At 37.4% G+C, this 26,838-nt stretch overlaps 1 protein-coding gene across 2 annotated transcripts in view; it reads left to right on the top strand.

Moving 5' to 3' along the window:
• The window catches only part of Lrriq3 (leucine rich repeats and IQ motif containing 3), a 75,832-nt gene that overhangs the window by 366 nt on the left and 48,628 nt on the right, over positions 1–26,838 (top strand). Inside the window, exons 2-6 of one of the 2 annotated variants that reach the window (XM_045137883.1) lie at positions 2,526–2,774; positions 3,320–3,393; positions 3,511–3,643; positions 8,565–8,698; positions 21,516–21,672. In XM_045137883.1, the coding sequence (XP_044993818.1) occupies positions 2,526–2,774; positions 3,320–3,393; positions 3,511–3,643; positions 8,565–8,698; positions 21,516–21,672 (747 nt within the window). Of the gene's footprint in view, positions 1–2,525; positions 2,775–3,319; positions 3,644–8,564; positions 8,699–21,515; positions 21,673–26,838 lie in introns of both variants that reach the window. The other variant, XM_004653737.2, reaches the window with a different exon arrangement.

Genomic DNA, 26,838 nt, shown 5'->3' with positions numbered 1-26,838 from the left:
AATTTTGAGAGAGAGTTTATTTATTTCTGAGGCTGGCCTTGAACTAACTTTATTACCCTGGAAGTTCTTACATTTGCAGTCTTCTTGCCTCACTCAGGCTCCTCAGTAGTTGATATTAAAGGCCCATGCCACAGGCCTGTCTTAGAATACTAATTTCTAGGAGCTGGATGGATTGCTTTAAAGCCTGTCAGTCATGGTTCACTTCCCCAGTATCCACGTAAAGCCAGCTGTACAAAGTGATGCATGTGTCTGGAGTTCATATGCAGTGACATTTTTTTTCTCTTTCTCCCCCTCCCTTTGTATCAAATAAGTAAAATAATTTTAAAACATTATTTTTTTTCTCCAGCCCTATTTTTATTTATATGAGAGCAAAAGCACGATGTACCAAGGCCTAGTGCATGTTCCACTTTGTGCATCTGGCTTCACATGGGTACTGGGAAATCAAACTCAACTCAACTTTTACTAGCAAGCGCTTTAAATGCTGAGCCCTCTCTTCGGCCTCCAATGTATTTTCTTTTAATTTTTTTTTATTATTGACAACTTCCATAATTATAGACGATAATCCCCCCTCCACAACTCCACTCTCCATGCTTTCCTCTCCATCAGTCTCTCTCTTTTTTTTTTTTTTTTGGATGTCATCATCTTTTCCTCCATTATGATGGTTTTATATGGGTAGTGCCAGACACTGTGAGGTCATGGATATCCAGGCCATTTTGTCTCTGGGAAAGTGAATTGTAAGGAGTCCTATCCTTCCTTTCACTCTTTACATTCTTTCCACCACTAATGGATCCTGAGCCTTGGAAAGTATGATAGAGATGTTTCTGTGCTGAACACTCCTCTGTCACTTCTCAACACAATGGTACCTTTTGAATCATCTCAGAGTCCATCATCATTTGAAAGAGAAGCTTTTCTAACTCAACGTGAGAATATCATTAATATATGGGTATGGACATTTAGAGAAGTGCTTACCAGGCAGTTTGGTGAGCATAATGTATGTATTTAACCAGACACGAGCAGGCCTTATACTCCTAGGGCTCATGACTTCCCCCATCATAGAATTTTCAGTATCACACATGTATTCCCTCTTGTGGAACAGAACTCTAGTCCAATTAGAGAGCAGTTAGTTTCCCCCATAATAGACATGTCAGTATTGCACCCATTTGGCTCATTTGGCCTGGCTGGCCAAACTTAAGGCTTACAGTGTCCACTGTTGTTTATCTCCACTGATTATTTCTGTCTCTCTCCCATGGAGCTGCATGCAGCATGACTTTTTTCAGCTTTCTGTCAGCTAGTCTACATGGAGGAGGGTTTCAGCTTGGTTCTAGCAATATTTTTCAGTGACCTTGCAGGACTAGCATGTGGACTCTTCAGCAGTAGGGTCTTACCATCTATTCCTGGTGGGAAACTAAGCTTCAGCAATGGCCTATAATGTTTTGGGGGCATTGGGGACCTCCCTGGCCAACAACTCACTAGGAGGTATCCCATTCCTGGCGCTGAACATTTTCTAGTAACGATCTATGGCTTCTGGGTGTGCCACTGACCAAAAAAGTAGGTTTCCCTATGACTTATTCATACCCTCTTAGATTTTTATGAACCCTCCCACCACCCTTCCTTTACTCAATCGCTTTCCCTGACCTCACTTAGAAATTTCCACCCTCAGTAATCTGTTCATCTATGTACATATAGTTCAGTTCTCAAGTACCCATGTAAAGCCAGCTGTACAAAGTAGTGTATACTTATGGGATTCATGTACAGTGAAAAGAGATCCGGGCACAATCTTTTATTCCTCTTTCTTCTCTCTTACTCTGTCTTACATAAATAAAATTTTTAAAATACTAGTTTTTATAAAGGAGAATACTATATTTCTATATCTTAATCATCTCTTAATATTTACTTCAAATATATATAACCTATTATTATGATGTAAATAGTAAAATTATTCATATGATGGATTGGTAGAACTTGAGGTGACAGGGAACATGAATATGAAGTAGTTAATGTGGTATATGGACAGGCTGCACAGGTGACTAACTTGTTTTAAAATTCATATTGCACTCACTAAAAATTAACTGAGAATAGTTTAAAAATTCAGTTCATGAACAACAACATTGTACATTTTATTTAACAGTATCTTTAAACCAAGAGGAATAGATATTTGGGGATAGAAGATTCTATGTTAATTAGATAGATTTTTTGCAGGCAGGGTTTCATGGAATTCACTCTGTAGTGAAGGATGACCTTACACATAGGATCTTTCTGCCTCTGTCTACTGAGCACTGGAATGACAAGTGTGCACTACCACATTCATCTCTTACATAATGTTGAGTATCAAACATGGGGGGTACTTGAATTCCTGGGGGTACTTTATCAAATAAGTGATGTCCTTGGTCCTAGATTGTCTTTTGTCATGTTGAAATGTTTACCCATTTTTAGTTCCACTATCTTTGAGCAAATATTGAATTTTGTTTGCAGGTAAAATTTTGAAAGTTGAAAATATTTTTCTAAGTAATTTTCCACATTTCTAGATGTTTCATGGAACAATCACACAAGAGCTAATTAATCATGTGGAATGGAGTCATTATAATGAAAATATAATAGAAGATCAAAAAGATTTTGTTTATGTGAAATACAATGGCCTTCATTTAAAATCCATGGAAAATTTACAGTCTTGCATCTCTCTTAGAGTATGTATTTTTTCAAACAATTTCATTACAGATATTCATCCAATTCAGAATTGTGTAAAGTTAATCAAACTTGATCTTCATGGAAACCAGGTAAGCAATAGCTACTGTTTGTATATACATAAACCATAATATTGCTCCAATTTCTCTTGAAAATATAAATGATATTTAAAATAATACATTAAAAATAAGGTAGGGTAAATCAACATGAAATTAAAATTTAGGAAACAAGTATCAATGAAAATACATAAGTAATGAATGATTTTGGCATATTTTAGTTCTGAAATCTATAATCTGGACTAAAATTATATCTGTTCTTTAACTCTTCAAGTAAGGAAAGTGTTTTGGAAATGTTTAGAGTAATTCCTATAGCAAATAATTTTCACTGAACAATTTATAGCTACATGATCTAGTGTATCACATGCCTATGTATTCTGTCATATTTTTAAATACTACTCACTTCAGATGTCCAGTGTTTTATGTTGTTTCCTCAGTCATTGAATGGACCATTGGAAATACCCTTTGGTTATGTATTAGAAACTTACCTTGGGGAAACACTGAATGTTAGATGATATTAAATATTTTACTATTTCAGTGCAAAAGATATATGTATTAAATGTTTTCCATGACTATTTCAGATCAAGTATTTACCAGATCGCACATTTTGGAGTGGATTAAAGAATCTAAAACTCCTCTATCTTCATGACAATGGGTTTGTGAAGTTAAAGAATGTATGTGTGTTATCTGCCTGTCCAAACCTCACTGCCCTCACTATGTTTGATTGTCCAGTAAGCCTTCAGAAAGGCTACAGGCATGTCCTTGTTAACAGCATCTGGTCACTCAAGGCCCTGGATCGTCACGTGATATCAGATGAAGAAATAATTCAGAACTGGCATCTTCCTGAAAGATTCAAGGCATATAACCATCGACTTTTCCTTAATATTTGTCCTGCACTAGTAAAGGTAATTTGTTTCATTGGGGTTTCCTTTAAAACAAACTTATCAAAGTAAACATTTATTCACTAAGTTCTCTATATAAATTTGTAGGTTATTTCACATTTTTGTATTATGTTGGTTTTATAAAATACTTTAAATACTATAAATCACAGAATGTATTATAATGAATTTAAGTCTTAAATTTTGTAAAGGCTTCTCTGACTCTTACATTAAAATGTTGAGCTATGCTGGGGTGTGGTGGCACATGCCTTTAACCCCAGCACTCAGGAGGCTGAGGTAGGAGGATTGCTGTGAGTTTGAGGCCATCCTGAGACTCTGTAGTGAATTCCAGGTCAGCCTGGGCTAGAGTGAGACCCTACCTCAAAACAACAACAACAACAAAAAATGTTGAGCTTAAAATTGAGTTGTGGAGAATACACACACACACACACACACACACACACACACACACACACACACGTATGTGTATAGTGAACAGGGAGTGAGAATAGAGCCACTAGGGCCTTTGCCACTGCAAATGAATTCAATTCATATGCCACTTGTACATCTGGCTTTATGTGGTTAATGGGGAACTGACACTAGCCTGCAGGCTTTGCAACAAGGTTCCTTAAACTGGCAAACCATATTCTCAGTCACTGACAGATATATTTCTTATTCAAAGTAGATATGTAGATATTTAGTGTCTTAGGTTATATAATAATTGCATTGAGCATTTTTATGTTGTTTGGATAACATAAAAGACAATTGATATTAATATCAGAAAATGATAAAATATTTAATTCTTAGCTAATTTTGTGACACTGGCATAAATAAAACCATTACAAATTTGTGAAATATTGGAAGACAGTGGGGAAAGGTTAGTATATGTACTATTGGAGATATTTAAAAATACAAGTATTCTTCATAACACTTGAATTTTACAACAAATAAATTTAAAGGAGGAGGTTAGCTTTGCACATATTAGCAAAAAGCAGGTGTAAGGTGCAATTATTAACCAAGTAGGCAAAGCAGTATTTTCCTTTGTTATAAACATGTAGGAGGTTAGCTTTGCACATATTAGCAAAAAGCAGGTGTAAGGTGCAATTATTAACCAAGTAGGCAAAGCAGTATTTTCCTTTGTTATAAACATGTATGAATTCACAACAGAGACATGCATCATTTAACTGTGGGGTTACACTTGCTGGATGAACTGTCAGGTGATCTCATCACGATTCTAACGTCCTGGAATATGCTTCAGCACACTAAGAGAGCTGTAACGTGATAAGATTATGTGATGTTAGGACCACAGCTCCATATGTGTTCTGTCATTGACCAAAGGGAATTGAGTAGAAAGCTTGAGGAGGAAGGGGAAATGAGTTTGAACAGTGAAAAGGCTCATGGCTGGGTGTGGTGGTGCACGACCATCAGTGCTTAGGAGGAAAAGGTAGGAGGATCACTGTGAGTTTGAGGTCAGCCTGGAACTAGAGTGAGTTTCTGGTCAGCCTGAGCTAGAGTGAGACCCTGCCTGCCCTTCATCCTCCCCCACCAAACTAAAGAAAGAAAAGGCTCATGAACATTAAACAGTGGTCACAAATGGAAAGACTTAAAATTAAAATGTTGGTAGATTTTTTTATTAATACAGATAGCCCCTGTAAAACAATACAGGGTGACAGCAGGCAGACACCAGTGAAAACCAGTGTGACAGCTTGATGGGCTTTATTTTTATTCTTGCACCAAATATATATGTTTCCATCTCATACATAAGGAGAGTTACTCCCAGTTTTGGAGATTGAATGGTAGACATGCTTACAAATTCCTCCACTCATTTAAGTTCAGCAGAAGGCAGAGACAACAAATATATAAGGTGATATATACAACAGCAAACAAACAAAACCATTGATTGAAAGTTGACATTAATTACTAAGAAAAACAGACAAGACTAGGAAAGGCATCAGTAGGGTAAAAGAGGTATAGATTTAGGCTACATTAGCTCTGATAGATTGATAATGCCTTCTACAAAATGTCTTATTTAGCACTCCTTTTGGATTGGAAAGATAGTATAGTCATATTTCAGAAGGAAGTGAGGCTCAATGACCCTTATGAGCCTTACAAGCTATTCCTGTATATGTCATCAGGAGCTAGGTGCTCCACACCTTCCAGCTACCTTCAGTCAACATTTTATCATAACGACCTGTGCAATTATTGAATGAGCTATTTTAAACTGGTTGACTATGGAAGGAAAACAGCTTACTTCATTACTTTCTGTACAGTTGTTGTGATCAAACACCTGCCAGGAAGCATCATAAGGAAGGAAGGGTTTACTCTAGCTCACAGTTTTGAGGGAAATTCATCACAGCAAGAGACCAATTGCATTTGGAGCAGGAGGCCAGCTGGTCACATTACATCTATAATCCAACAGGAAATGTGGCTGGCCTGTGAATCCTCATGATTTGCTACCAATGACTCGCTTCCTCCAGCAAGGCTCTACCTCCTCTAGGTTTCACAGCCCTCACAAACAGGGGCACTAGCTGGAGACCAAGCTTTCCAACACACAAGCCTATGGGGAGCGTTTTACACTCCAACTCCAATAATCAACAGTAGTTTTAAAACTGGATAACAGGGACAAAGGGTGATACAATAGAAATGACAGCTAAATTTTTAGTAGAAATGTAAGTTTGATCCTGTTTTGATTTTTGTTTGAAGGAGAGATATACACAAAGCATTGGAAATAAGGAATAAATTTCAGAAACCGTATTCTGGGCTTGAGGTATAAATCAGACCAGAAGAAAAAGACAAACCCTCAGAGCATGTTCTTATCCATGCCTGCAGAGCACAGGAATGAGAGGATTAAAGGGAATTGATCCAGGGAGGTGGGAGTTTTCACAAAGCAAACATATGACAATTATTATCATTTAGATTAACAGGAAATAAATTTTTAAAAATGAAAGTTTCTAAAGGGTAGAACATGTGAACACAGACAAAAGCATGTTGAAAGGCCTATTGATTCCAAAGTTGTTTCATCTTCCAGAATGTCAATGGCCTGCAGGTGCTGCTTACGATAGTGCAGTGCTGTAGTATGATTGCCAATTGTACAATCTTTTCTCAGAAAATCTTAGGCAGAGGGAAAAAAATAAAGCCTTAATTTGTAGTAAGTAGGGTAAGTGGAGGATTTTTAGGATAAATGGAAAAAATTAAATGAGATAATACTAACATTTTTAAATGAGGAAAATGTTTACACTAAAAAGCAGAGGATTGAAGATTTCATAGACTTGGCAATAGTAGTAAAAAGACATTGTGCAGAAAGTGGGAGTGAAAGACAGATGCCAGAGCAGTGCTGTGCATGAATGTGTTCTATAGCGTTATTCCTCATTTTTTGTTCAGTACACTGCTGTAAACAACGCTCTTGATTATTTGCTGGTGATAGAAAATTCATTTAATTTGTACCAAAATATGTCTTGTGAAAGAATAAATGTGAAGCTATGCTGATATTTAGTAATGTTTGAAATATGTATTTTATGGCATTTCATTGTTCTTATCAGTGAACCAAAGAATATTGTGAAAACTAGGTAAAATGCACTTTGTAAGAATTCTCAAAGTATTATTATTTCCTTAATCAGGAGAACGTGTATTGGGGAAATAAAGAAGTATATGTTTATTATTACAGAGATACTCCTGTAGTATAGTTAAGAGTTATGTTCTATTATGTAATAAAAATAACAGTAAGGATCTCATTTGTCCCTAAATGTGTTACAAAATTATTTGTAAACTGCTTTTTGTGGATATAGTTGAAAGTGTATTTTGAAGGAAGAGGGGAACATGGATTATTTTTTATCATGTGACAACAAAGTAATTTTGGAAATCTAAAGTATTTACTCAAATGCATACAGTGGAGAGCTATTTTTCCCTCCATGTGTTAGCCATGTCTCTAGTCATTGTGATCCAGGTAAGGAGCCAATGCTATGAACTGGGATTACTTTTGTATACGTAAGAAAACAAGTAACCTAAAATTCAGACATAGGCAGACCTTCTGTGTAGTTGTTAAAGCAAATAATAAAAGAACAATTTTTTCCCCCTCTGCTATCTTTAGCTACTAGACATTTCCTATGCTTTTAGTAGAATAAAGAGAATTATGAGATACAAAAGCACATGCCATCTGGGACTGAAGGTTGAGGTAGATAGATCAGGAGTCCATGGTCATACTGGGCTACAGAGTGAGATCTTGTATCAAAAAGAAATAATGGAGAAGAGAAAGCAAGGGTTAGCTTGAGACCAAGAGAACGGAATGTAGAAAGACTAGACAGATTCACACAGTCAAATCAAACTTGGATTCCCACTTGATGAGGATGGGTGAAAAGCTTCAGAGTCAGGCCAAAAGATTTTCCTTTTCTAGGGAGGAGTAAATAAGAATAAGAAGAATGTTGCGTAGGAAGGTAATTGGCATAGTGTGTTGTCTGTCAGTGAATGGGAGACAGTTTCATTCCAGACCCAAGCTCAAAGGCACCCTAAGGAGAATGTATTGCAAAGTTCCCAGACCTAGGGGAGGAGGCCGGACATCTACTTCAGAACCAGACACTCCAACAGTCACAGGGGTGACATACAGATTATTTTAGTGGTTCATTGGAACTTGTTCTACCACTGGTTTCCAGACATCAGGATTCTTATGGTGAAAAATTCACATATGTAATCTCATTGGCAATCTCCAATGGATGAAGCCATCAGGAGCCTGTCATTTTGTGCAGAGAACTGAAATCATTCAGTTGTACTAATTCTTGATGTTGTATGCTAATAAAACTAATGTTAACATATATCTATTATTTATTAACAGTGATTAAAAAACATCTTGGGATATCTTATTAGTTTATTTAGATTAGGAAGTTACTCAATTTAAAGTAGTTCTTGGAAATAATTTAGAGAGACAAAAATTACTGACTAAATTTTTTTCACACAGGGAACAACCTATGAGGATGAAACTAATAATATTAAATACATTATTTCAAGAATTAATGAAATTATGGCTCATAACTCACCAGTTTTGATTATTCAAAGATGGATTCGTGGTTATTTAGTTAGAAAAGAGTTGAGGTATGGTCTACTTTTCTTTATAATTTTAATATTGAAATAAGATGAAAATATGACTAATCACTTCTATAGTAATAAGTGTTTTTGTATTTTCTATGCTGAAACTAATACTTATAGACTGAGAAAGTTTTAAGGAAAATGGCATACTCTATTCTATGACATAGTCTATAATAGTACATCAGTATTTGATGCTTTTATTCATATTTTAAACTATGAAATAGCTGATAAATAAAAGTTTTGTAATAATTGACTAAGTATCAGTATTTTATTAAGCTTAAGGATAATAAGAAACACATGTTGAAATTCTCTCATGTAATGATATATAGTATAAATAGAAGCTATGAACTGTATAAGAAAATAGAATTAATAACCTTGAAATATATACATATACATACATATATATATATATATGTATATATATATATATATATATATATATATGGATTTTATATTTTGTTTGGATATTAATTTATACTTTTAGGATTTATTTTTCTGTCTTACAGTCAAAGCTCCTTCCGATACTCATGAAACATGAAATATCCATTACTGTTTATTGAAACAGTGTCCTCAAATTCAGCATGTGTGAATAGAGCTTGAACTATGTAGGGCAGGATGTCCACTCTAATAGCATGATACAGTGGTCCAAGACAGATGGACCTCTGCCTTTGTTCCTTAAAGCTTTGATTCATGAGGCTGTTACTTAACCATTCTGAGCCAGGATCTCCTCCTGTGTAAAATCTTAAGAACAGGGGCTGATAGCACTATGTAACTCTGTTTGCCTGTGTGCACTGAGATAACTACTGTAGTGTGCATAACACCTAGCTAAAGAATGGCTTTGATTCTGGTTAACAGTATCATTACAGTTGCTGTGGTATCTGGTGTTGTCTACTTTATTTGACTCCGTGAGACTCTTTCCTCTGCCTTCTTACTCCCTCCTGGTTGTCCAAAAATGCAGAGTGTTCTTTCACAAGTAAAAATCTCAGTAGTTTATTCACTGATTTAAGATCCTTCAGTGGTCCTCCTCTGATTAGGATCAGTGTGTGCCTCACAGACTTTCATTTTCACAAGCACTTAGAACACACCATTGCAGGTGTCTGTATAGTTACCTGTGAGGCCAGGTGCATACTGTGTGAGGTGTGATGTCCACACACCTGTTTATTTTCCATTCTGTATCTCTAGCATATAACAGAGTGCTGGGCACATGTTAAGTGCTCAAAACTGTTTGCAGAAGAGATGAATACATTAGTAAATGAAGGGACTGTGGCAGCTGGGACAGGAAAGGTATTGCTGGATTCATCTGTAAGAGAGTGAATCAGAGCAAAGAAAAGAAAACAGACAAACAAATCCCACCCCCTGGGTTGCCTCTGGGTTCTCATGGCCTAGTGGGGGAATCAAGGATTTTTCTCTAGTCTATTTTTGGCTACGAGAAATGTCTGTTGATGCTCAAAGACTTGGCACTTTCCTTGACAGTTTTTACCTGAAATGATATACACTGCTTTGAAACTGAATGTCCAGCCTAAATTTAGGCTAAATTATGACTAATGCTTTCATCTCTTAGATGGAAGCATTTTTAATATGGATGATAGAGTGTAAGGGAAGTATAGTTTTACTTTTAGCATGAAATAGTGTGATCAAATTTTCAGGTGCTGAAACCTAACTGGCATCTAGATTGGGGTCACAGGAAAAGTTAGTGGTTTGGTTGATGAGAGTGTTTATTGATTGCCATTTGTGAGAGAAGCATAAGCATCTACCTTATATCATTAGTGAATAGAGCTTCTGAGTTTGTCTTGTATTTTGTGTTTTGTAGATAAAGTAGTGAGAACTCAAACATGGTTGAGCTTACTGTGTATATTGAATGTCACACAATTATGTTCTGTGATCACTTTTGAATTGTGCTGCAAAGATGAGACTGTATGTTACTCTGAAGGTTAAGGATCTGATTTGAATATTTTCAATTCTGGGATACTCCCACTTCTACCTTTCACAAGCCTATAAAACTATTTCCAAAGACTTCCAGTCCTCTTAGTGAGGAATGATACTTCAAAACTAAAATCTAGGAACTAGATGTGTCAACTGATACCTGCATATTCTGGCTCCAAGGTCATGTCTAGAGACACAACATGACAGAAATTAATTCTTCCTTAATGATTTTATGTGGATACCTCAAATGCTAATTCAGTTGTATTTCTGTCTCAGTTCCATAACCAAATACCTGACTAAAAGCAACGTAGGGAAAGTCTGAATTTGGAGGGTAGAGGAATTACAGTTCAAAAGCATACAGCCTGTCTTGGTGGGGAAAACATGACAGCAGGGCCTGAAGCAGCTGTGATGCGTCCCCAGTGAGGAGGTGGGGAGATGAATGCTGGTGCGCAGCTCCCTTCCTCCTGTGTATTCAGTCTGAGAACCCATCCCATGGAACGGTTCTGCCCACAGTTAGGGTGGATTTCACACCTCACTTAACGTATTCTAGAACTCCTCAGACATCTCTAGGGATTTGTTTCTGAGGTAATTTTGAATTCAGTCAAGTTGATAATGAAAGATTGACCATTACACCCACATAGAGCTCTTCAGAGCCTGCATGCAATGTCACACCTTGCTTCTACCATAAGAAATCCATTTTTTTAAATTTATTGATGATTTACACATAAATTTAAGTCTAATATATAAACAACACTTTCTGGATTTACTATAGGCATACTCCTATTACCAACATATTTCATGGAGTTTCAAATTTGTTAGTGGATTTTTTGTGTTTAGAGTAAAGATACATATTTATATAGTCTGGAGAATATGTTTTTGATTTATAAGTGATATTAATACTTTGATGATTTTGTTTTTATTTGTAAATATTTTAAATTATTTTGTGTTAGACTTTCTGTTATGTTTATCTGTAACTGTGTTCCCTTTCATTCGGTCTGTCTAGAATCAGTTTTAAAGCATGAATTACATGTCCACATGCTAGTACTGTTCTAGATCTGTCTAGTTCTTTCTTAAGCTGCTTTTATACATCTTGTGTAGTTTGCAGACTGCCTCCTCACTCACTTTGAGGTAGTAGGTTACAGTTTTATTAGAATTTCTTAAAGGCAGATTTTACGTTCAGGTTTGCTTTTGTCATGACTATGTTATTCTCTATTTTCTCCTTGAGCACTTAAGCCCCTGCAAAAGTATCAACATTCTTCCTGTTGCCCCAGTGCAGGTCAACTGGCCAAATCTCAGAGGTTGTAATCTTATATAATTACAACTGAACAGGCAGAAATTTCAGCCCAAATATTTCATTTCTGTGTCATCGTATCCCTCTACTCATACCAGTCCATTTCTACTCAAAGCAACCATGCACAAATTCTCAGGGTAGGCATAACAGCAAGCTTCTCACACAAACTGCTTCTATCCCAGTCTAAGCAAAGCTCTTTCTCAGCCTAGTAAGCCAGACATCACAGTCCATAATTCTTACTGCATTCAGGTCTTTCAACCTGGACCTGAATAGTCCATCATGCTGTATTTACAGCACTCCAAGGAGACTCTTAACGTTTCAAGTCCTTCTACATTCCTCTTGAAAATCAGCTCCAAAAGGCCAAAGCCACAGTCACATGTCTAGCAGCAATCCCACACCTCAGTACCACTTTACTGTAGCAGTTAGGTTTGCATTGCTGGTAGAAATAAGCCAACCAAGAGCAGTTTGTGGGGGAAAAAAGAGATTTATTTTGGCTTATAGGCTTAAGGGGGAAGCTCCTTGATGGCAGGGAAAACAATGGCATGAGCAGAGGGTGGTCCCCAACATAAGGTGGACAGTAGCAACAGGAGAGTGTGCCAAATACTGGCATGAGGAAACTGTATATAACAGCCATAAGCCTGCCACCAACAATATACTGTCTCTAGGAGGTGTTAATTCCCAAATCTCTATCAGCTGGGAACCTAATATTCAGAACACATAAGTTTATGGGGAACACTTGAATCAAATCACCACCACATCTTCCTAAGCTTTCAGAAGGTTTAATATTTTTAGACCTGAAGCTCTTTTTTCTATTGGTTTTGGGCAGTGTGTGAGACCAGCACAGCTTACTCTCTGAGATCTCTAGCTCTGTCTCCTGCACCTTCTCCACTGGGGACCCGCACCTTATTCTGTTTGTCATGCTGCTTGCTAGTAGTCTCTTCCCAGTACCCCTCAGATTGCCTCTCAGTTCTGGGCTTTTGTCTGGAATTGGAATTGTGCTTTGACAGTTGATGTCAGGCCTCCCAATCCCAGTGCATTCCCGACCATTGTTCTTGCATTTTTCTTGTTTGGGCTATGAGTGGGGCCATCAGGATTCTTCAATCAGATCCAAACTTCCCCAGGCGTGCTTCAATGCATTTTTCTGTCCTCCATTGTGTTCTCCCCCAGCACTCTCAGCACTGCCAGTACCGCCATGGTTTTACAGGGCAGGGGATCTCACCTACTTGACCACACTTTGTGTTTTGAGAAGATGATTTCTCGTACTTCAAACATATTCTAGAGTGGTTAGGGGAACAGGTAGTTTTAAGTGTTACAAGAGTTAACAGGGTAATTTAAAAATTACCCTTCATGTAGTTGAATATACCTTGTATACAAAACCAATAAAAGAAACAGGTGTAGCTTCAGAAAGGAAGACACATTATCTTATTTTCAAAAGATTTTAAATATATTATTACCTGAGTTATATGGTTGCAAGTTTCTTTGGACAGATGGCATTAATGTAAGATCCTTTGAAATGTCGGGCTTTTAATAAACTAGATTTTAGCAGATGTCATTGTTTTATTATTTATGACATTTAAGATCCTTCATTTTCAAGTTTGATTAAATGCATTATATATATATATCATAATGTAACAAGAATATCTACATTATATTTACATATATAAGAAGCAAAATAGTAGAGTAATAATCATTACCATTGTATTACAGTTTTTTTAAACTTCAGCCATCTTGGTACTATATTCAGTCTCATTTGTGGTCATCGCTCATAAGGGAGGGAGATTCCCTGTTGGCCCACCTGACCTTTGATTCCTGGTGTTACTCCTATAATTATGTTGTGTTACAGGGAAAATGATGTTTTGCAGACATAATGAAGTTTAGTTGTTTACCAGTTGCCCTTCAAATAGATTAGCTGGGCAATTCTACTGTCATGCAAGTTTCCTCTACCTAGTGGTAGAACACACTAGAGAATGTGAAGCATAAGGTAGATTTGATCACACAGAAGACCTTCAAAGAACCTAAGAGAGATATATGAGCTGAGAGTGACACATAAGCCAACAAGGGAATGGGAAAGTCATTCCAACAGTCTGAATGATCTTGGAGTTAATTTTTCCTTTGAGCCTCCAGATAAGAGCCTAAGCCAGGCATCAAGTTACACACACACACACACACACACACATACACACACACATTATTACATTACATGGGTTTGGGTGTAGCTTGCAAAATAAAGATATGTTATAGATGAGGTCTTACACAGAGAGAACAGTTATCTCAGAGTCTCACAAAATTAAGTTGAAGAAATTCAGTATCCATGTAAGATTAAAATACAGTTCAGCTGGGCATGGTGGAACATGCCTTTAATCCCAGCCCTTGGACGGCTGAGGCAGGAACATCACTCTGAGTTTGAGGCCAGCCTGAGACTAATTCCAGGTCAAGTTGGGTTAGATAGAGCAAGACCTTATATCAAAAAACCAAAACAAACTAAAACAAACAAAAACAGTTGAGAAAACTAGAATTAAAATAAGATGTTTTAATTTAGATATCTAATACCTTCTTAATACATTTATGAGAGAGAGAGAAAGAAAGAGAGAGAGAGAGAATAGGCAGTCCAGGATTTTGAGCCACAATAAACAAACTCCAGATACATGTGCCACCTTGTGCATCTGAGATACTGTGGAATTGAACCTGGGACCTTACACTTTACAGGCAAGTGCCTTAAATGTTGAGCCATCTCTCCAGTCCTGTAATCACTGTTCTTTACCACAGGGGTTACTCAAACATTTAAAATAAAGTAACATTTTTGTATTGGATCTGAGGATATAGTTCAGTGGGTAAAGTACTTGCCTCTTAACCTTGAGGACTTAAGTTTGATCTCCAGTATCCACACAAAAATGCTCAGGGTGTTAGTACATGCCTGTACTTCCAGCATTGGAGAAATGTAGACAAGAGGAACTCTGGAGTTCACTGGTTAGCTAGCGGTGGTAGTTTGATTCAGGTGTCCCCATAAATTTAGGTGTTCTGAATGCTTGGTTCCCAGCTGATGGAGATTTGGGAATTAATGCCTCCTGGAGGGAGTGTATTGTTAGGAGTGGGCTTATGGGTGTTACAGCCAGTTTCCCCATGCCAGTGTTGGGCACACCCTCCTGTTGCGGTTGTCCACCTAATGTTGGCCAGGGGATGATGTCCACCCTCTGCTCATGCCATCATTTTCCCCTGCCATTGTTAAGCTTCTCCTCGAGCCTGTAAGCCAAAATAAATTTCTTTTTCCCAGAAGCTACTCTTGGTTGGGTGATTTCTACCAGCAATGTGAACCGAGCTGCAATACTAGCCTAGTCTAAATGATGAGCTAAAATTAATGAGAGACTGTCCTAAATGGAGGTCGGCAGCATTCTGGTGAATAATACCTGAGCTTGTTCTCTAGTTCATGTGCATATGCACCCTTGGGACCATACACGTGAATAGGCATATATATGTGTGTGCACACCACATACACATACCAAGATAAAAAAAATACATAAAAATATCTGCCTAGGGCTGAGTGTGGTGGCGCACGCCTTTAACCCCAGCACTTGGGAGGCAGAGGCAGGAGGATTGCTATGAGTTCAAGGCTACGCTGAGATTACATAGTGAATTTCAGGTCAGCCTGGGCTAGAGCCAGACCCTATCTCGAAAAACCCAAGAAACAAAATCAACAACAAAAAAATCTGTCTGTTGAATTCACTATAATTTTCTGCTCTTGTATAAAATTTTAATTTATGTTATCAATGGTTCCAAGTTTAATTATCTTTACAAGAGACACAGATTCCTTTAAGTGTCTGATAAAATGAATGAATGACTTATGGATGCATATTTAAATTAAAATTGCTTACAAAATCACCACATTATTGTGCCCCAAGTTAATCTCTACTGTGCACCATGCATTTTTATTTCCCTGTTTTAGCCTGTCTTGGAAAATTAGAGTTACTCTAAGTTCTCCCAAGACAGGTTTAAGATTCCTTATCACCCCTGTTTCCCTGACGTAGTATTCGTCTGTGGACCAAGGTTCTCAACATATGCATGAAGCCAACTGGTGAAGTTGGAACAAACATTTATGATAACCTACTTTATTTTTTTCCAACTTTTGAGTTACTTACTCTCTCATCAATAGTTTTTTAATCGCTAAAAGAACCACATAATTTAAGTTTCCTGGCCAGGGGTTAACTCATTAAGAATCCACTTTTTAAGCTTAAAAAAAGTTTGCTTTCACTTTAGGAAACCAGGTAATTCATACAATCTTTCTGCCTCAGCCTTCTCAGTGCTGAGATTACAGGTGAAAGCCACTATATTTACTTAAGATTCCAATTCATAAATTAAAATGTTACTTGAACATTAAGCAAACTTAAGGCAGAATGCAAATATCAAAGGAATGATTTTCTAATGAAATATTTTATTTATTTAAGAGCTTTTTTTTTTTTTTTTTTTTGATTTTTTGAGGTAGGGCCTCAGTCTAGCCCAGGCCAACCTGGAATTCACTATGGAGTCTCAGGGTGGCCTCAAACTCATGGTGATCCTCCTACCTCTGCCTCCCAAGTGCTGGGATTAAAGGCGTGCACCGTCATGCCCGGCTTATTTAAGAGCTGACTTTTAATAACTCATACTAAAGGGGATAAACTCTTCCATGAGGCATCCAATGTTAGTTTTTAATATTTTTTGCCATGTGTGTGTAGTATGTGTTGTGTGGTGAGATGGTGTATGTGTGCATATATGCAGATGCATACACCTTGCACACACATGTGGAATCCACAGGAGACCATCTAGTGTGTTCTTCACTGAACCCAATGCTACTATTTTGGATTAGAACTGGCTGACCTGTGAGCCCTGGTGATTCTTTGGTTTTAGTTTCTCACATGCCCGGGATTACAGGCATGTGTGGCCATGCCCAACTCTTTATGTGAGTGCTAGTAATCCAAATTTGGTTCAACAGGCCTTTATGCTTGGATGCCAGGCACTCCTACCCTCTGTTCCAGTTAACAATATAAGTTTCTTTCCTCTATTTTTATTTATTTAATAGAGAGAGAGAGAGAGAGAGAGAGAGAGAGAGAGTGCTCATGCAAGGGCCTTCAGCTGCTGCAAACGAACCCCATACTCATGTGCCCCTTTGTGCATCTGGTTTATTTGGATTCTGGAAAATTGAACCTGGGTCCTTTGTAAGCAAGTGCCTTAACTGCTAAGCCATCTCTCCAGCCCACAATATAAGTTTCTTGAGACCAGCAACCTCCAACTTGTTTCGTTAATATTTATTTCACAGAGAGTGGGGGGAGGAGGGCGGTGAGAGAGAGAGACAGAAAATGAATGAATGCATATGAGCATGCCAGAGTCTGGGTCTGGCTTTATGTGGGTACTGGGGAATCAATCCAAACCTTCAGATTTTTCAAACACGTTCCTTTACCCACTGAACCATCTCTCCACCCCACTTCTGAATTTTTTAATGAATATATTTCCACAGTCTAAGAGTGCTATTGGAAGAATAAATGCTGAAGCAATGCACAAAGGTACAAATGAATAAATCTCCTAAGATGGAAATTATGCTTTAACTTTATGGATAGGGAAATGATTATTTGGTTTCACCTCTTTTCAGCTATTATAAAAGTAAGTCACCATGACAGTGCCTTTTATAAAGATAAGGTAAAATTTAAAGTCATTTTAAAATAGGAACAAGTGAACAGTAATATGAAGTATTAAGAGCAGAGTTCTCATGGGCCTCTTATCTTTTTTGTTATTCTCTGTATAACTTTTGAATATTTTATACCCTGAGGCTGAAGTTCCTTTAATTATATGTTCATTATAAATTCTAGTGATTTCTTGATGCTTTCTCTAAGCCTTACCATATGTGTTTCATCTTAAATTCTTTTGGACTTAGGTTAAGTCTAGTCTGACATGGAAACCTGGTTTCTACATGATCTTGACCATGACTTTTCCAGTTTTGAGCTATTTTATGTTGCACATGTCTCACAGGCATGTCCTTCAAACTCAGGCGTACATTATCATGGTACTACCACTACAGGACAGGGAAGAAAGCATGGGTCATAGGCTTTATTGTGTCCGTGCCTTGCTGCCTGTGGTCTGTGTTGTCATTGTCAGGTGACATGTGTACCTCTATGTCACTGTCAGGTAATATACATATCTCTATGTGATTTTGTTCCAAATATATACACTTTGTTAGATTAGTTAAGAAAAAGTCTAGTAAGAATGAATCTACACTATTTATAAATCATATAATTACACTAACCAAGTCATTAATTTTTCATATCAATTCAACTAATGTCAAATATCACTTACTAATTAAAATTTTTTAAAAGCTGGTTGTGGTGGTGCATGCTGGTAGGATATTACTGAAGAGGTGGAGGCAGGAGGTGTTCAAGGCCAGCCTGGGCTACACAAAAAAAGAGAAAAAAAAATCTTTAAAAAAGGGACAGAGAGATGGCTTAACAGTGAAGGTGCTTGTCTATGAAGCTTAATGACCCAGGTTCAACTCCCCAGACCCATGTAAGCCAGATGTACCTGGTAGTGCATGCATCTGGAGTTTGTTTGCAGTGGCTAGAGGCACTGGCATGCCCATTCTCTCTCTTTCCTCCTATCTACCCCTCTCTCTCCCCCTGAATGAATAAATAAATACATTCCTTTAATAAAGGATCACTTAGATTACTTGCCTTCAGCCTAAGGAGAACACACTTCAGTGTTTCCCTTCATACTTCTCTACTAGATGTGGATTTTTTTATTTTGTTGATGTGAGGAAATTTTCATTTCACCTAAGTATTCAATGGTAGTTTCTTCTGGACCTAAGCTTCTGCTACAGCTTGATCTCTTTGGCTGGGCACCATGAGTGCATGAGAGCTATAGCCCTCAGAATAACTGAAGCAAAGAACAGTTCCATCCTTGCAGCTTTTCTTGCCTAAATATGCCTCTGGAGTGTGGACCTGGTGATTTTCTCTTCTTGGCAACAATATTGGGTCCTCAAATGGGTCCACATAGAAGAGACATCATGTGTTCTGGGCTGAACCCATGCTGAGTTGAACTTGGGTCCTGCAGTTCTGTGGTGAGGCTGGAAAGAGAAGTGAGTAGAATATGTGTCCCAGATCGTCTTTGTCACTTAGTGAGACTTGGGATTCCTGGATTAAATGCTCATTCATGGTGATGCATGCATTGGAGAATTTCCAGAGTACTTGAACTTTTAGAAAAAGTAATGTTCTCTGGTTACAACTGTTACACAAAACCCTTCATATCCCATTCCAGAAACCCAGGATTTCTGCTGAAAACTCTAGGATGCCTGGAACTCAGTGGCTTTCTTCCTGGTATCCCAGTATGCTTCGTGCAGGACTTCCCCACCAAACCCACCCCACTTGGCCCGTGGCCTGTGTTCAGTCTAGGGTCAGTGTACACTCATGTGTCTAGTCTGCTCTTAGCAGCACTGGCTAAGATCAGTTAGCATGAACAGTAACTCACGGATTGCATATCTCATGTTTTGTTTCTGTATTAGTAATCTGTACTGAGAGAATGTTTACTGCATAGTATGAAAACTTTTCTCTTCCTCTCTCAGAACATACTGGCAAATGCAAAATAGTACCTTTCTCCTGAAAATCCATTGTTTCCTTTACCCTTATCAATTGACTGGCCACTAGAGATAAGATTAAAAGCTTCTTTGGTGGTTAAATATGTACTTCTGACTACATTTTTGTTATATTTGAAAGTGTGCATAAATTCAGAACGCATCTGCCTGGCATGTTCAAATGATCGCTGAGCTCTTTTGTCTTGATGAGTCCTTTCCCTGTGGGCCGGGATGAATCCATCATGTGAGCGGCTGGCAGTGATGGGAGGTTCAATGACCTCATGAAGTAAAGTGACCCCTTGCTTGAGAGAGAAGTGCATTTTGTTTGTTTAAACCATTATAAATTTTATCCTTTTACTACATCTGACCTTGCATGGTATGACACCAATAAAAACACTTTTAATGAAGAAATAAAAATAGTCCACTAAAAATGTTGGGAGTAGGAATATTGTTTTGTTTAAACTATTTTGTTTTCCTCCTGTTAATAATAATAAATTTCCTGAGCCGGGCGTGGTGGCGCACACCTTTAATCACAGCACTCGGGAGGCAGAGATAGGAGGATCACCGAGAGTTCAAGGCCACCCTGAGACTACATAGTGAATTCCAGGTCAGCCTGAGCCAGAGTGAGACCCTACCTCGAAAAAACAAAACAAAACAAAAATTTCCTACCCGGCTTATAATTTTAATTTGAATGATGTTGTTATTTTCTCACAGAGAATGGAGGTTCTGATTTTTGTAAGTCATTTCTGATTTTGGCTTGGTTCATATTAACACTCTTAAGATTTTGATTTTTTTAAGACTAACTGCTGAGTCTTGCCTAATTCCTTTCTGCATCCAATTAAGCAACAATATACATCTCTAGTAGTTATAGGAAGGATGAGTATTACAACATATTACTATAGTCTTTTTAAAAGATTTTAAAATTTATTTTATTTTTTATGAGGAGAGAGAGAAAGCAAGAAAGAGATAGAGTATTGCTATGCCAGGGCCTCTAGCCACTGCCATTGAACTCCAGATGTGTGTGCCACCTTCTTTATCTGGCTTGCATGGGTTCTGCAGAATCAAACTCAGGTCCTTAGGCTTTGCAGGCAAGCACCGTAACTGCTAAGCCACCTCTCCAGCAGACTATAGAATTTTTGTTCTTTGTTGACATTAATGAGTTCTTTTCACTCACCTATATTGACCTATGTTTTCTTTTTGCTGTTGGTTTTTCGAGGTAGGGTCTCACTCTAATCTCAGGCTGACCTCAAACTCACAGCGATCCTCCTCCTCTGCCTCTGGAGTGCTGGGATTAAAGACATGCACCACCACGCCCAGCTATGCTGTTCTTTTAATCCCTTTGCAGGACTAGACAGGATTTCTAGGACAACAGTGAGTGTGCTTAGTGAGTACAAATAGACCTTTATTGCTTTGATATTTAGGGGAAAATATTACATATCTTCCAGTAAATAAGATGCTGGTTGCTAGCTGCCTTCACTGGGCAACATTTTGGAAATATTTCACTGGAAAAAGCATAGCATTTAAGGTGATCTCACTTTTCTTGATTTTATTTTCCTATTTGACTGTGGCTTATAGAGAATTTAAAATGATTTTGCAGTTTACATTCTGCTTTGCACAACTGCTCAAGACAGTTTCCAGTGTGTTTGTAATGTATAATATGTATAAATATACAAGTGTATAATATCCAGTACACTGATAACTCATATTTTAATGAAAAGTAACTGATTATTATATTTCAACTGATAATTTAATCATGTTACCCCTGCCATTATATTTTAAAACACATAGTCAGTTGTAAGTTACAGAATGTTTTGTGGACTCATAGCAGCATTCATTTCTCAGCACTTACTCATCACTTAATGAATGTTGATGAACTAACCCTAGCCCCTGCATAGCAATAAGGTGAAAACAAATATCACATCAATGCATCACTGTGATTTCTAAAGTGGAGTAAATTCATGAGTAGTTTTCACTGTTTTAGTATGAAACTCTAATAAGTTTATTTTTCCTTTCTTCATATTCAGCGCTCTCTTTTTATGCAAAAGACAGCATGAAAAAAAGATCAGGGAACTAAAATCTAAATGGATTTCCATAACCAGAGCCCAAGAAGACAAATTCTTTAAGGATGTCATTTCCAAGTCTGTAACTAATATAAAAGGAAAGCTTGCACATTTGAAACATGTAAGTATAAGTAATTACCTTAATGGTAATTTTATTTACCATTCCAGAGTTATAATTTGAGTAACATTAATAAGAGTGACCTCAATCTCACTTAAGTAATTTCCGTAATATTGTTACTATTCTGCTTTAGATTTTCTCAGTTTCAGGAAATCAAGGAATAATTACTACATTGTTATATAGTACATTGATGATTCCACACAACCATCTTACAATGTATGCATTGTAGGCGTAGTGTTTCCTCTTATTTGGTTATTTGCATAGTGATAGTGATATAAAACATCTCAGTGGTTGAAACATAATGAAATACTTAGTATATTATGGACTGGTAATTTAATGTCTAATTAATGTATCCTTCATTTGATTACTTTTTTTTTTTTTTTTTTTTTTGGTTTTTCGAGCTAGGGTCTCACTCTAGCCCAGGCTGACCTGAAATTCCCCATGTAGTCTCAGGGTGGCCTCGAACTCATGGCAGTTCTCCTACCTCTGCCTCCCGAGTGCTGGGATTAAAGGTGTGCACCACCATGCCTGGCTTGATTACTTTTTGATAAGTCAAAACAATGGAGGACAGAATGCAACTAGAAAGGCATGTATTTTATTAATTAAATTCCTACTATGTTCCAGGCACTATGCTAAGTAATTTCATGTGGTATGTAATTTGTTATCCTCAAGGTAGGTGTTTTTATCTCATTTTCATGAGTTAAGGATCTAAGATGTAGTAATGTTAGTTAATTAAGATGCCAAAAGCCACTCAGTTAAGTCAGAGCTCATTTTGATTTAGGGTGCTGACAGAGTCTGTGCCTCTCCTGTCTGCGGGGTTTTGTTGTGCCTGGACAGAAGGCAGTGTCATACTAACAATGCAGACTCGGCACTGTGGTAGAATGAACTGTTGTAACCTTCATGAGCTCTGGTGTGCACTTGTGATAAATGACTTCACACAAGGACGTGCTTGTGAATAGCCAGAGCAATACCAGCATGATGAGGAGATTCTAGTAAAGGTGTGTCTGTCATTCTTCTGACCTCAATGTCTATGAGAATCTGTACTCTAGATATAGCACAGAAATGTCCTCAGGCCTTCAAATCTGTTATCCCTTGAATAAAATCACATGTTTTAAAGGCATATGAGACCTACCCAGAAACACTGTCCTGTGGGAACCAGTGCCGTGTGTGCTAGTATACAGCGCAGGAGAGTGTTCCCTGGAGCCTGGTGCTCTGCTGAGCTTCTTCTGTAGACTAGAGACATGTTTGTTCCAGGTGATGTCACCTGCTTTTTGTATGCTTTACCTAGAGGGAAACTGACAAACAAGTAATTATGTGCTACAAAGTCATTTCATCATATGGGTCACTAATATTTATGTGTGTAAATATATGATGACCCACATGCACATAGGGACATACAGCAAAAGATTATTAGTTGTGCATGAGATAGAGCAAAATTCTCATTTCAAGATTATTTAATATCTATGTTTCAGAGAATATCATAGTATTGTCTAAAGTTTGCAAGTATTTTGAATGTCATGATATTTTTGGTAAAATACATTATAAACATTTTGATAATCTCTTCATGTTATTAATTATTCCACTCAACACCACTGTTAATACCCCTTTTTAAGAACTATTATTTTATAGTCTATTAATATGAACATTTTCCTTTGCTTTTTCATTTTTTATAGACACCATTAACAGGACATTATACACTTTGTCTTCAGCCTAGTTTCTTAAAATAACTGTAATTATATAAGTTATCATATCGATATTTCTTTTTAAATTATCTTTTAGTCTCCGTGTGGTCAAAAAAGCTAGTCTCCTGTGTGGCATGCCTCACATAACACGCTAATTGAATCTAGTCTTTGTATACTCACCTACCTAGTTGCTGTTGCTTTCACGTTTGGCTTATCAAATGTGAAAGTAAGCGCAATCGTCACCAGAGAGCGGTGTGATGGGCAATTTGTGATGGAACCTGGAGTGGAGTGGGAGAACAAGAAAAGGATTAGGGAGTAGAGAAAGGGCCCTTGGGGTGAAAAACACCCACATTTAACCCAAAAGTTCATTATTAGAAGTGCTGTGAGTGAAACAAAATGGATGAAGCATTCCAAATTTAATACTTCCAAAAAGCAAGTGCTGTCTGAATCTGATCCTGTTTGGGGGTGAAAGTTTCTTGACCAAGAGGGTTTAAAACTGCTATCATAACATATAGTGGAAAAAGTCTAAGTATGGGGTCAAATTATGGACACTTGTGAAATGCCAAAGAAACACCAGAGTTTACACAGAAAGGATCAACCGTAAATGACACACAGAACAAAAATGTAGGAGCCATGAAGACAATATCGGATTAAAAAAAATTTAAACTAGAGAACTGGACAGAGTGTTCAGTTGTTTTTACTGAGAGGGACAGTTTGTTATTTGTATATCATGCTGACATAAATACAGATTCATTTAGATCAAGTTCTAGGGGAACTTGAAGACAATTCTGAACTATTTTTGGAAAAGGTGTGTACTATTAGTAAGGAGTTTCCTAGGGCACATAGCAGTATTTACAATCTACATTAGCACAACCACTATTTTGTTTTGTTTTATTTCTCAGAAGTTACTGAGAAAAAGTACAAGTAGAGAGTAATAGAAAATAGTGTTGGGATTTGGCTATGAATCCCTTGAACTATGGAAACAAGCTTGAGTATCAGATTTCTTTTTGCATTGCACATACTTTGTTGACATGAGCTATCTCTTTAAATTTATTTCCTATATTTCAAATATGGATTTTAGAGGAACCTAGTGTGACCATCACATTTATTGGGGTCTATGGAGATACTCATTCTGTGTGAGGTTCATTATGTTCTCCTCTTTTAATCTGTTCTCGTCACCATTCACCCTAAATCAGAAGCTTCCTTAAGGTAGAGTAGTCTCTATTAGGAGAAAAGCCTTGGTTCAGGAAGTACATGATAGTTGAAATTCACTGACTCACACACTAGGAAAGAAAAGCTAGAGAAAGCCCACAGACTGTGGAATTCTCTCTTCATTGACAGCCCGGCCCTCTTGCTAGAAGAATGGTCTGATCTGAGAACCTGAGGCCGCCTTTTTCTATGCAGCATGGAGAGCACAGTTACAGCCCCTTGTCTAACTTGCATTCTGGGTGGTGAGAAAAGTTACCTAGAGTTGCTGGGACGTTGCTTGTCTGGAAGGCGGATCTTACTGAAACAAGCTGGACCATAATGTTTGTCTGTCCTCTCTGGCACCGTATAGGTCCAGGGAGCCCCTGATGCAATCAGCTATACTAAACAAAATGCCATTTTTTTTCATGCCAGAATATTTGAATCAACTAGGCTTTTCTCCTAAAGATTCATTTTTCCTCTAACGAAGACTGATGGAGTAATATCCATGCATGCGCATGTCATTTGTCTTAAACCCAGAAAGCATCAGGCTCCCAGTGAGCTTTCTCAGTCATCATTACTTGCATTTCTTTAAAGGATTATATGTGAATGTTTGCTTTGTAAACTTTAAGAATATTCATGTTTTAAGAAAGACCCAAAATATAAATAATTTTTATAACACATATACATAAGCTACATGAAAGCAGACTTATTAGGATGTTAAAGTAGGATACTTATGTGCTCATGGTTTTCTTATGTACTTTACATGATTATCTTACATATCTACTTTACATGATCATGGATTTCTTGCCTATGCAGTTATATAGTCATGATTTTTTTTTAATATTTTTTTTATTTTTTATTTATTTATTTGAGAGCGACAGGCACAGAGAGAAAGACAGATAGAGGGAGAGAGAGAGAATGGGCACTCCAGGGCTTCCAGGCTCTGCAAACGAACTCCAGACGCATGCACCCCCTTGTGCATCTGGCTAACGTGGGACCTGGGGAACCGAGCCTCGAACTGCGGTCCTTAGGCTTCACAGGCAAGCGCTTAACCGCTAAGCCATCTCTCCAGCCCAAGTCATGATTTTTTATATATCTACTTCACATGGTTATTATTTACTTACAAATTTGCTCTTTGTATTTGTGGTTTTATTACATATATACATAGTTATATTTGTATTTACATATCTATTTTAAAAGCCAAATATGTTTTTTACTAGTTGAAATGATTCACTGAGGGTAAAAATATTTTACTTGTTCAAATAACAAGCATAGGATTACTACCTTCAGAAATTTCTACCTTATATTATACCCCACATCATTCATTCTCTTTGTTTTAGCTAATTGAGATTTTCTAGAATATGTTAACTTCATAACGAGTATAAAATATAGGGAATTCTCATATGCTGTCATGTACTCCCTTATACACTTAAAATGACTTTTACTTCAATACCAAACATGAGCATCCCACTCCACTCCATTATGTTACCTGTGGATCTCTAGGAAAACATTATTATCACCGAAAATCCACAGTTCATGTTGGGGCTTGCTCTTGATATTGTACAATTTGTAGGATTTTATAAATGTGAAATGACATGTGTCTATGCCAGTAGTGTCATGCAGATTTCGCTGCTCTAATAATCTTTTGTCCTCTGTCTTTTCATCCCTTCCCTCCACTAACCACCCCCCCAAGCCCTGCTCTTTCTGTTGTCTGCACAGTTGAGCCTTTCCAGATTGTCACACAGTTATAAGCTTAGAGTACAGACTCTTTAAACACTGGCTCTTGTAACTCAGTGATATGCATTAACCTTCTTCCATTTTTTGTATGGTTGACAGTCGTTCCTTGAAAAGAAAATGCACCAAACAATATTTGCTCTTATAGGCGTTTGTCTTGCATCTACTGAAGGAAGTCTTAGTTGCTTCCAGATCTTTGCAATTGTGCGTAAGACTTCTTTCTGAGTGTACATGTTTGTTTTTTAGTATAGACATCAATTTTCAGTACATTTGCATGAACACCAAGAACCATGATAGATTTATGGTACAAGCATACTTAGTACTGTAAGTCATGCTAAATACTCTTCCAAAGTGGCTCCATCATTTTGTGTCCTGAATGAGTAAGAGTTTTTATTACCACTTGTACTTAAGGCTTTGGGTGTGGCCACTGAGTAGGTATGGAGTCACATGAGATTGCTGCATTCTCATGTCATTCTCTACTGACATGTAAGGTTTGTGGTATTTTCAATGCTTATTTGCCATATGAATATTTTCATCAGTGAGGCACAGCAGTCATTTTGCTATT

This window comes from Jaculus jaculus, chromosome 19 (assembly GCF_020740685.1).
Source record: "Jaculus jaculus isolate mJacJac1 chromosome 19, mJacJac1.mat.Y.cur, whole genome shotgun sequence".
In the NCBI taxonomy this organism is placed as follows: Eukaryota; Metazoa; Chordata; class Mammalia; order Rodentia; family Dipodidae; genus Jaculus; species Jaculus jaculus.
The sequence above is the reverse complement of the archived record's forward strand: the minus strand, read 5'-3'. Positions and strand labels throughout refer to the sequence as shown.